The sequence below is a fragment of the Prorops nasuta genome, unplaced genomic scaffold, assembly GCF_024137725.1.
Source record: "Prorops nasuta isolate Cenicafe-Biocafe unplaced genomic scaffold, Cenicafe_Pnas_1.2 PNAS00031, whole genome shotgun sequence".
NCBI classification, from domain to species: Eukaryota; Metazoa; Arthropoda; class Insecta; order Hymenoptera; family Bethylidae; genus Prorops; species Prorops nasuta.
In genome coordinates, this window is record NW_027116828.1 from 2,021,391 (window position 1) to 2,033,222 (window position 11,832).

The following is an 11,832-nucleotide window of genomic DNA, read 5'->3' on the forward strand; positions in this document are numbered from 1 at the left end:
GTGGCAGTAACGCAAAGCGAAGTAGAGTCGGTAGACCTCGCATAACATCAATCGCAGAAGACAAATATATTACCGTATTAAGTAAACGGAATAGGAGATTAACCGTTCCTGAAATAAGAGCAAATATTGTTAATACAAAATCAAAAAATATTTCAATATCTACCGTAAGAAGACGTCTAAAAGAAGCAAACCTTCATGGAAGGATAGCAGTGAGGAAGCCTTTTCTGCGTCCCACTAATAAAAAAAAGCGCTTAGCGTGGGCGAAATTACACAAAGATTGGTCACTTGTAGATTGGAAAAAGGTATTTTGGACTGATGAGTCAAAATTTGAGGTTTTTGGAGTGAAGCGTCGGGTCTTTGTACGACGATCAAATAGCGAAAAAATGATACCACAATGCATAATCCCAACTGTAAAGCATGGTGGTGGCTCAATTATGGTGTGGGATGGCTTTTCGGCAACAGGTGTGGGAGATTTATTGAAAATATCTGGCATTTTAAATAAGGAAAAGTTTAAAGATATTCTGATGAATCACGCAATCCCTTCTGGATTACAATTAATTGGTCGCGGATTTTTATATCAGCAAGACAACGACCCAAAACACACTTCAAAAGTGTGTATGACTTATCTTGAAAATGAACAGGCCAAAAGAAATCTAAAGATCATGAATTGGACGCCCCAAAGTCCTAATCTCAACCCTATAGAACTTCTTTGGGATGAGCTTGACAGATCCATTAGAAATCAATGCCCAACTTCAGTTGAACATTTATGGCGTTTTATACAAGAAAACTGGGAAAAAATTTCAACAGAAACCATCCAGAAACTTATTGAAAGGATGCCGCGAATTGTACTAGCAGTAATAAAGAAAAGAGGTGGCTTCTTTGATGACAAGAAAATTTAGGTTATTGGTAATTTAATAATAATTAAGTTACAACTATTTTCTCTTTATTATTATATGTGTGTAAGAACTAAAGTTGTTTATATTATTTGAATAAAAGTTTATTCAAAATGTTAAGCCCTATTTGATACCCAAAGTTTATTCCTTCCTGAAATTGTTTCTCAAGAAAAGCGGGCAGTTGTTTTTCAGCCAGGAAGGATATTTTACACTGCTTCATAAATTGTACTGTAATTCTGAAAAAACTATTCGGTTTTTCATGTTTCATATCCTAAAGAAAAGGGGGGATTTTAAGCTTTAAGGTGGTCAAATTTCAAATATATATAACCATATTCTAAAGTGGTGCAATGAAATGAATTTCGATAACAAAACTGTTGCTAAAATGAAATCTAGCGCTAAAATTTCCTTCTTGTTATTCAGTAATCATTTAATTTTACATAAAGAAATTATACTAATAAAATGTAGAATTTAATAAGCTTTTCAGCTGTCTTTTAATTTTTCGTATGGCTCTTTTCGTTCTCATGCTACACGGGTTTAAAGAGAGTACTGTTTTCTGCACAATTTTCGTAGGTGGTCTTATACTTTTGAAGGGCAGTGTGTGCGTGTATGACAATAAGGAACGACAGAGAAGTACAAACTTCATTTGTTGTTTGAAGGGGAATTGTCAACCAAAGTGAAAGTAAAGTCATTTTTCCGTTGAATCAAAGGCCTGATTTATCAGTTTAAAATTAATTTATTTCAGCAATGATGCTTTTTCGGATATTATATAGTGTAGGACTTTTCAACTTTGTTTATGCTCAAGATTATGTGGTTAAAATTAAAAGCATCATTGCTGATACACCCTGTATATATTCCCAATTCCCAATACAAATAATTACTTTGTTTTAACCAAATAAATAAATATTTAAATAAATGTCATGAAAATTGCCTTTCAGATAAATCACTTTATTTATGCCAAATAGACGAAGTTTAAATTAAAATATTTTGTTATTTTAATTGTATCAAATATTTGATTTAAACAAATTTCTTTATTTTATATTATTATTTGTTGGTTTTTATAATTAAAAATATTAAATTCAAATAAACAAAAATGCAAATAAATGTGTTCATTAAATCCAATCGATTTTCCGCTTAGTATGTGTATCCGAAAGGTATACTAAAGTATAGAACGCCATTTCTGGTACTGCCTGTATACTAACTTGGCGTACAGACGCCGCCACATATAGCGTTCTAATGTAGTATATTTTCCGCGCAGCTTTTGTATATTATGTGTATGCAGAGAGTATTGTAAAGTAGGACGCCATTTCTGGCGGTATCTGTACTGTAACGTCCCGGGAGGAGAATTTACTATTAGCCCGGTGAGTACTGAAATAAACCGTTTTGGGCACTATGCGTTGGCCTAGTTAACCCTGGGCCGGTGGCGATTCGGACAAAATTGCGGAAAACAAAGGTTTCTACTTACTGTATGGAGAGCCGGCGAAATAGCGATGTCGTAAGCAGCTTCCTCGATGAGTCTTTAAGCAGGGTGCGAGACCGGGAGAAGGTGAGATGGAAAGAATCACTGAGTCGAGTAAGAATTTATGCGTATTTATAAAAACGAGTACAAAGATAAAAGGAATACAAAATGTAGCAAAAGGTAGCAGAGCAAAAACAGAGTGTCAAGTCTAGATGCCCCCGGGGTTTTTATACACCCCGGGGGGGGGGGGGGGGCAGGGCACAAGCGTCCAAGGAGCATGGTGGGAGAGCATGGGGAAGATAAAGTCAGGAATATTCATTGTTAGTCTTCCCCCACCATGGCTGCCTCAAGACGCTTGCACCGCACCTACACAATAGCCTTATGGTACGAACGGCGGGGCCCGATGTCCTGCGCTACGGCTTCGCGTGGTTCAGGGCGAGCTAGATTCCCGGCGCGGGGAATACAAATCTTCTTCAGGGGTATCCCAGCGTGCGGGGCTCGAAGGCCCCCCTAAGATGCATACGGTGCATACTGTATCTAGGCCCGAGATCCGCATGCGGCATCGCAGGCACTCCTGAAGGATCCTATAGTTGGGCAGTGTTGCCAGAAAGTAGACCGTCGGTCTACCGAATTTCCCCCTCCACTTACCACCACAGATGCAGGCTCGTTTGCGTGAGCCATCCCCGCTTCTACCGCTTCTCGATGGTCACGAGCACAAGCGAAGCGTCCATACATGTGTCGACTGGCTTCGCTCGCTCTCGGCTATCCTCGGATTAAAAAGAGAGCGGAGATACTTTCTCGGACCTCTCTGTCTTTCTCGCTGTTAGCGTCTAGCAGAAGTTCGAGGCAAAATCTTTCCGCTTCGCTTTGCCGAAAATCTATGAATCTTCGATGTTATTTACATTTGCAGGACAATGCCTTTATTCATATTTTTCAGCATATTTATTTATAAGCATTGACTTATTTAAATCAATAATAAATTAAGGAAATGCGTATTTGATATATAATAATTATCTTAACTACAAATTCTTCGTTATATTTCGTTTATTTCCGTAAGATCTGCATTTCTTTAATTTATTATTGATTTTTGTGAGTCAATGGCCATTAAAAAAAAATTTAATCATAAAAAAAAAAAAAAAAAAAAAAAAGCACCGAGCAGGAATCGAACTCGGACCCACGAATTGCCACGCGATTACCTTACTGCCTGAGCCACGAGGCCTCTTCGATGTCTTATAAACAGAAAGTCTTCATACGGACTTGAAATACCGTATAAATAAACGATCAACTGACAGCTTTATTCATTATTATTCTGTCATAAGGGAACAAATATTGAAGAATAATTGTGTATTGAATATTTTTCGTAAGCTTTTCCAATTGCCCAGAACGAAGATAAATAATCAACGCTCGTAGCATTGGCATATTATAAGTGCGACAAGGAGCGGCTATCGAATCTCTCTGTTTTTCTCGCTTGTTAGCGTCTAGCAGAAGATTCGAGGCAAAATCTTTCCGCTTCGCTTTGCCAAAAATCTATCAATATTCGGTGTTATTTACATCTGCAGGACAATGCCTTTATTCATGTTTTTCAGCATATTTATTTATAAGCATTGACTTATTATAATCAATAATAAATTAAGGAAATGCGCATGTGATATGTAATAATTACTTTAAATACAATATCATCGTTATAATTCCGTAATATCTGCATTTCTTTAATTTATTATTGATTTTTGTGAGTCAATGGCCATTAAAAAAAAATTTAATCATAAAAAAAAAAAAAAAAAGCACCGAGCGGGAATCGAACTCGGACCCACGAATTGCCAAGCGGTTACCTTACCGCCTGAGCCACGAGGCTTCTTCGATGTCTTATAAACAGAAAGTCTTCATACGGACTTGAAATACCGTATAAATAAACGATCAACTGACAGCTTTATTCATTATTATTCTGTCATAAGGGAATAAAAATTGAAGAATAATTATATGTTGAATTGTTTTTAAAAGCTTTTCCAATAGCCAAGAACGAAGATAAATAATCAACGCTCGTAGCATTGGCATATATTATGAGTGCGATAAGGAGCGGCTATCGGACCTCTCTCTCTCTCTTTCTCTCTCTCTCAGTCGCGTCTTTGTTTTGCTTCTTCCTTTAGGGGAAAGCACGTGCGTTTATTACCACAACAATTCTTACCTCAGAAATATTATGTTCTGTAATGTATTTATATGTACATATAGATCAATACGTATTATGTACATAGGCAACGCTAAAATTAAGTATTAATTTCTCTAAACATAAGACTCTCTATTAAAACCATTTACTAAATAAGCTTGAGAATCATATATTGAAATATAAGTAAAATTACATTACTTATTTTCATTGCGAGCTTTTTATTCCCGAATAGCTATTCGGCACTCGCAATGTAAACATACACGAGCGACAGGTAGGAAGCGATTAATCAAAACAAAGAGTTTTTATGACTACCTAGATCTATGCAGTATTTAAAGGATTACATATACTTATTTCTATATATATGTAATAATTATACATAATATGGAAAGACTTTTCTCTCTGTGCAAGGAAGAGCTAATCCAAACAGCGTGCGAGAGAGAGACCGCTGCTTAGTGCGCGGGAAAAGGACAGCGTGATAAACACGCAGTGTTTATTACCTGAAGCAAAAATTAAAGGCCGTTGAACCCAGACAATATAGGCCAAGTCGAACAGCTGATCTCTGAAATAGATCGAAGAATTAAGAACCTTCATTTTATTAAAGTGATTTCGCGAGTAATAGAAGGTAAATCATCTTTTAATTTATCCACTGCTCCGAATATATAGCAACTCCTACACCGCACTCACTCCTCGAACGATGTTTCTGCTCTTCCTTTCTCTCCTACCAATCACCTTCGGACACACCTGTATGGAAGAATCCTAACATTTTCGGGACTATTTGCTCATACCTTGAGGACTTATTATAATTGATAAGGTGTGGGAATTTGGTATTGTGATGTGTGTTTGAAAGAGGAATCGGCACTAAGTAAATATGAACTACAATAATTTCATTTTAGATTTTTATTTAATAAAAATGGAAATTTTTATATACAACGGTGTTACCACCAGTCCCCTCCCAATTCCCCCTTCCACCTCGTCCTCTTCCTCTTCCTCCTACTCCTCTTCCTCTCACTCCTCCTCCTCTCACTCCTCCACCTCTCACTCCTCCTCTCACTCTTCCTCCTCTGCCATCATCCCTCATGTGGTCCCAATGACGGCGCGCTTTCCCGCCATCTGTTCCTCTGACTGTAACATAATTTTAAGATTGTTAACATTATATTTAATCAAAAAGTGATATGTTTTTTGCAAAAAGGAATGTTAGGGATTGATTAATAATGAAATATTACCACGAGGGACTGGCCTTTGCGCCACTGCTCCTGAACCAGCCGAAGGCTGCCGCTGTGGCCCAGGGTGGAGGCGGTGCTGTCGTTGTCGTTGTTGTTGCTGTTGCTGCTGCTGTTGCTGCCGTGGCTGCTGATGCTGCTGCTGTTGCTGCCGTGGCTGTTGTTGCTGCTGCTGTTGCTGCTGCCGTGGCTGTTGTTGCTGCTGCACCAACACCATTTGCTGGTGCAGCACGTACTGCTGCTGCTGCCGGACCAGCGCTTGAAGGGTTCCTTCGATGGAATCCAAGCGCTGGTCGTAATACTGCAGCGCAGCTGCATTGGAAGTGGCACCGTCTATATAAATATAAGAAATTTAATTAAATACAATTAATTAAAAAAAATCTACATTATGAAATATTTAGATTCATAATTAAAGTGTACTTACTTCGCTGAAGTCGCTGTTCGTGAGACATTCTGTAAAGAAAGAAAAAATTTGAAATTAATAAAAGGAGTTAAATCCGTGACACTTCATTATGTATGTATTGGATGTGTCGCTCATTACAATTAATCTGATAAGCATAGATAAAATAATTAAATGTTATAATACGATTGACATAATTTATTATTACAAATACCTTCCTGTATATGAATTGAAAGTGATCGAATTTTAAGCATTAGAATGGTTAACGAATTTATCTAAGAAAGTTTGGTGAATAGGGGAAGGTCATCAAATTTATTTACTCTTCTCACAATACTAATCTTAATTAATTATTAATAACTAATAAAAATTAATATAATAAGTACTGTAAGAAATATCCTTTAACAATTAACCTTTTATCTATGCTCTCAAATTCCCGAATAGAGTATTTTACATATTAATAAACTACTTACTGTGCAAACTGCCTGATCAGACGATCCATTATAACTGATCGATTATGAAATAGGACTTTCGGACGATGTCAATATGATACAGTTCCTCACAAAGTTGATAGTTAAGGCCACGCTCTCAATGTTTAGGTTTACTGTCGAAATGTAGCTACTGTATACTTGTCAGCCATAGATGTAAACAATCACATAAGTTTGAAGAAAATATCTGTAGATTCGTTCAGTCGGTTTAAATCACTGATATTTAAACGACTTAAAATTTCGAGGTGATAAAAGTAGTGAAGATTAAAGTGAATTTTTGGTGTTTAATTTGTGTCCCAAAAGCAATTTGTTAAATAAAATTGTTTATTGTTCGGTGCATAATTGTGGAACAGCAGTTATTTACAACGCCGAAGGGTCACTTCCTTACTGACATCAGGAAATTTGGATTAAAAAATCTTCAATTGTGAGTACTGAAATATTATTATATTACGTTGTAATATACAAAAAATTTGGTATTTAAAAACTAACAGTACAATCAAAATCGGGAAAAATGGATTCAAATGATAATCCAAAAAAAACGAAAGCAATGTTTCGCAATGATTGGCTGGACTATGATCCTTCTTGGAAAGTGTGGTTGCAAAAAGCACAAAATGATGATTCCAAATTTTATTGTCTTGCGTGTGACAAAGAATATGTAGGTGGTTTATCACAAGTCAAAAGGCATGCTTCGCGTCAAATACATTCAAATAATGTTAAACGTCTGGAAAAGCCTGAAGACTTTGATGCAGAATCTCCTACTTGTTCAACAGATGAGCAATTTAATTTCAATGATAGAGTAAAAGCAGCGGAAATAAAAGTAGCAGCTTTTTTTGCTGAACATAATCTTTCATTCTTATACAGTGCAGAGTTATTGAAATTGTTTCAAGATATAGGTAAAGAACCAAATGTTTTGCAATCTATGTCCCTTGGTAGAACCAAAGCAACTAAGATTGTGAATAACGTTCTGTGCACTTATGAAACAAAACGAATAGCTGATAATTTAAAAACTAATAAATTTTCTGTGTTTGTAGATGAAACTACAGATATAACAAATGAAAAGAAAATGACATTGCTTACACGATATGTGGACAGAAAATCGTTATGCGTTCAAATAGATTTATTGCAGTTAATTAATTTAGATGCAAGTGATTGTTCTGCAGATAAACTATTTACCGCATTCAGTAATGAATTAATTCGTCATGAAATACCATTTTCACAGATTACTGGATTGACCTGTGATAATGCTTCAGTAATGATCGGAAAGCATGAATCTTTTCAAACGAAGCTATTGCAAAAATGTCCACAATTAATAACAATGCCTTGCATTTGTCACTCCTCTGCACTGGCAGCTTCTCATGCTTGTAAAACTATACCACTACCACTAGATAACTTTATTAAAAAACTAGTATCTTTCATCAATTTGAGTAGCAAAAGAACTGCTATATTTGATGATTTACAGATAGCATTGGAAAATGACAGCAAAAAATTATTGAAATACGCTGAAACTAGATGGCTTTCGCGCCATAATTGCATAAAGCGTATATTAGAACTGTGGTCAACATTACATCAATTTCTATTAGAACAAATGGCTGAGAAAGTAAATCAAGCAGAGGAGCTTCTTGTCATAATGCAAAATAGCGAGACAAAAGCATATTTATTATTTTTGGAACCTGTACTGGAGAGATTTAATTCTTTCAATGCTTCTTTCCAAGCTAAAGAAACAAAAATCCAATTGTTGCATGAATCATCGATAAACTTTCTGATGTTTTTTGCAAATAAATTTTTAAAACCAGCAATATTGCAAAAAGAGATATTTTTACCAAATTTGCATAATATTGATTTTTCAAAAAAATCTAATCAACTTGACCTTACGGAAATAGACGTAGGTTCAGAATGTGCACATTTTTTGGAAGATGAAATAATGGATTCGAAACTCACAGTGGAGCACGCAGAAGTAATTAGACAAAATTGTTTATGTTTCTTAATAAAAGCAAGTGAGGAAATCCGCAAAAGGTTTCCCCTATGTAATAAATTTTTAGAAAATTTAAATATTCTAAAGGCAAATATAGCACTATTTCATGATGATCGAGAAAAAAGTGGTGTTACATTATTACATATATGCCGTCAACTAGGTACTTTCGATGAACGTTCTATTGCGAAAGAATGGATATATCTTTATCGCAAAGAAAGTTCAGAAGTTAGAAGTTATTGGTCGAAATTACCCTTTGATGAAATGTGGATAGCAATATGTTCGGAAAAAGATAATAATGACGAATTGAAATATCCACAATTGCGATCATTGTTATGTTTGGTGAGATCTCTTCCTCACTCAAATGCAGAAGCAGAGAGATGTTTCTCAATAATACCTGATTGCAAAACTAGCAAACGAAATAAAATTGGTGCTGACACATTAAATGCAATATGCGTTTTAAAATACGCACTTAGGTGTAGAAATGAAACACCTCTCACAATGAACATCACAAAGGGTCACATTGATTTAATGAAAAGTAATAATTTATACTCCTCTACACCAGAAAAGAAAAAGAAAAAGATACATTTACAAGCTGCTTCAGATGTGCATAATGAAGAAGTGGATGAGGATGAAGAGAACATATAAAAAAGAATGAAATAAACTGTAAAGTCTGCTTTGAGCGACTACTCTGCAAAGCTGAAACATGTAGAGTCTGCTTTGAGCGACTACTTTGCAGAGCAAAAATATATAAAGTCTGCTATGAGCGACTACTCTGCAAAGCAGAAATATGTAGAGTCTGCTTTGAGCGACTACTTTGCAGAGCAAAAATAGATAAAGTCTGCTATGAGCGACTACTCTGCAAAGCTGAAATATGTATAGAGTCATTAGAGTCTGCTTTGAGCGACTACTTTGCAGAGCAAAAATATATAAAGTCTGCTATGAGCGACTACTCTGCAAAGCTTCATTATGTAGAGTCTGCTTTGAGCGACTACTTTGCAGAGCTAAAAAATGTAGCATTCAAACAGGGGTTTTTAGTGGGTAAACATACGGAATAGCCGAATGGAGTCCCACATAACCCTATAAGTTCACAGGGTATGCATAAAGCATTTTCCCCTTAAAAAAAAAAAAAAAAAATAGTCCCGAAAATGTTAGGATTCTTCCATACAGGTGTGTCCGAAGGTGATTGGTAGGAGAGAAAGGAAGAGCAGAAACATCGTTCGAGGAGTGAGTGCGGTGTAGGAGTTGCTATATATTCGGAGCAGTGGATAAATTAAAAGATGATTTACCTTCTATTACTCGCGAAATCACTTTAATAAAATGAAGGTTCTTAATTCTTCGATCTATTTCAGAGATCAGCTGTTCGACTTGGCCTATATTGTCTGGGTTCAACGGCCTTTAATTTTTGCTTCAGGTAATAAACACTGCGTGTTTATCACGCTGTCCTTTTCCCGCGCACTAAGCAGCGGTCTCTCTCTCGCACGCTGTTTGGATTAGCTCTTCCTTGCACAGAGAGAAAAGTCTTTCCATATTATGTATAATTATTACATATATATAGAAATAAGTATATGTAATCCTTTAAATACTGCATAGATCTAGGTAGTCATAAAAACTCTTTGTTTTGATTAATCGCTTCCTACCTGTCGCTCGTGTATGTTTACATTGCGAGTGCCGAATAGCTATTCGGGAATAAAAAGCTCGCAATGAAAATAAGTAATGTAATTTTACTTATATTTCAATATATGATTCTCAAGCTTATTTAGTAAATGGTTTTAATAGAGAGTCTTATGTTTAGAGAAATTAATACTTAATTTTAGCGTTGCCTATGTACATAATACGTATTGATCTATATGTACATATAAATACATTACAGAACATAATATTTCTGAGGTAAGAATTGTTGTGGTAATAAACGCACGTGCTTTCCCCTAAAGGAAGAAGCAAAACAAAGACGCGACTGAGAGAGAGAGAAAGAGAGAGAGAGAGGTCCGATAGCCGCTCCTTATCGCACTCATAATATATGCCAATGCTACGAGCGTTGATTATTTATCTTCGTTCTTGGCTATTGGAAAAGCTTTTAAAAACAATTCAACATATAATTATTCTTCAATTTTTATTCCCTTATGACAGAATAATAATGAATAAAGCTGTCAGTTGATCGTTTATTTATACGGTATTTCAAGTCCGTATGAAGACTTTCTGTTTATAAGACATCGAAGAAGCCTCGTGGCTCAGGCGGTAAGGTAACCGCTTGGCAATTCGTGGGTCCGAGTTCGATTCCCGCTCGGTGCTTTTTTTTTTTTTTTTTATGATTAAATTTTTTTTTAATGGCCATTGACTCACAAAAATCAATAATAAATTAAAGAAATGCAGATATTACGGAATTATAACGATGATATTGTATTTAAAGTAATTATTACATATCACATGCGCATTTCCTTAATTTATTATTGATTATAATAAGTCAATGCTTATAAATAAATATGCTGAAAAACATGAATAAAGGCATTGTCCTGCAGATGTAAATAACACCGAATATTGATAGATTTTTGGCAAAGCGAAGCGGAAAGATTTTGCCTCGAATCTTCTGCTAGACGCTAACAAGCGAGAAAAACAGAGAGATTCGATAGCCGCTCCTTGTCGCACTTATAATATGCCAATGCTACGAGCGTTGATTATTTATCTTCGTTCTGGGCAATTGGAAAAGCTTACGAAAAATATTCAATACACAATTATTCTTCAATATTTGTTCCCTTATGACAGAATAATAATGAATAAAGCTGTCAGTTGATCGTTTATTTATACGGTATTTCAAGTCCGTATGAAGACTTTCTGTTTATAAGACATCGAAGAGGCCTCGTGGCTCAGGCAGTAAGGTAATCGCGTGGCAATTCGTGGGTCCGAGTTCGATTCCTGCTCGGTGCTTTTTTTTTTTTTTTTTTTTTTATGATTAAATTTTTTTTTAATGGCCATTGACTCACAAAAATCAATAATAAATTAAAGAAATGCAGATCTTACGGAAATAAACGAAATATAACGAAGAATTTGTAGTTAAGATAATTATTATATATCAAATACGCATTTCCTTAATTTATTATTGATTTAAATAAGTCAATGCTTATAAATAAATATGCTGAAAAACATGAATAAAGGCATTGTCCTGCAAATGTAAATAACATCGAAGATTCATAGATTTTCGGCAAAGCGAAGCGGAAAGATTTTGCCTCGAACTTCTGCTAGACGCTAAC

At 35.5% G+C, this 11,832-nt stretch overlaps 1 protein-coding gene across 1 annotated transcript; it reads left to right on the forward strand.

Annotated features, from left to right (window-relative positions):
- The first annotated feature begins 7,126 nt into the window (after nucleotides 1–7,126).
- LOC136783014 (protein FAM200A-like) lies at nucleotides 7,127–9,232 on the forward strand. The gene has a single exon (XM_066742807.1). It carries the CDS (start codon nucleotides 7,127–7,129, stop codon nucleotides 9,230–9,232), a length of 2,106 nt encoding a protein of 701 aa, XP_066598904.1.
- The last annotated feature ends 2,600 nt before the right edge of the window (nucleotides 9,233–11,832 follow it).

What these genes read in the sequence shown, in the direction of transcription:
- LOC136783014 (XM_066742807.1), top strand. Translation starts at nt 7,127, where the DNA reads ATGGATTCAAATGATAATCCAAAAAAAACGAAAGCAATGTTTCGCAAT.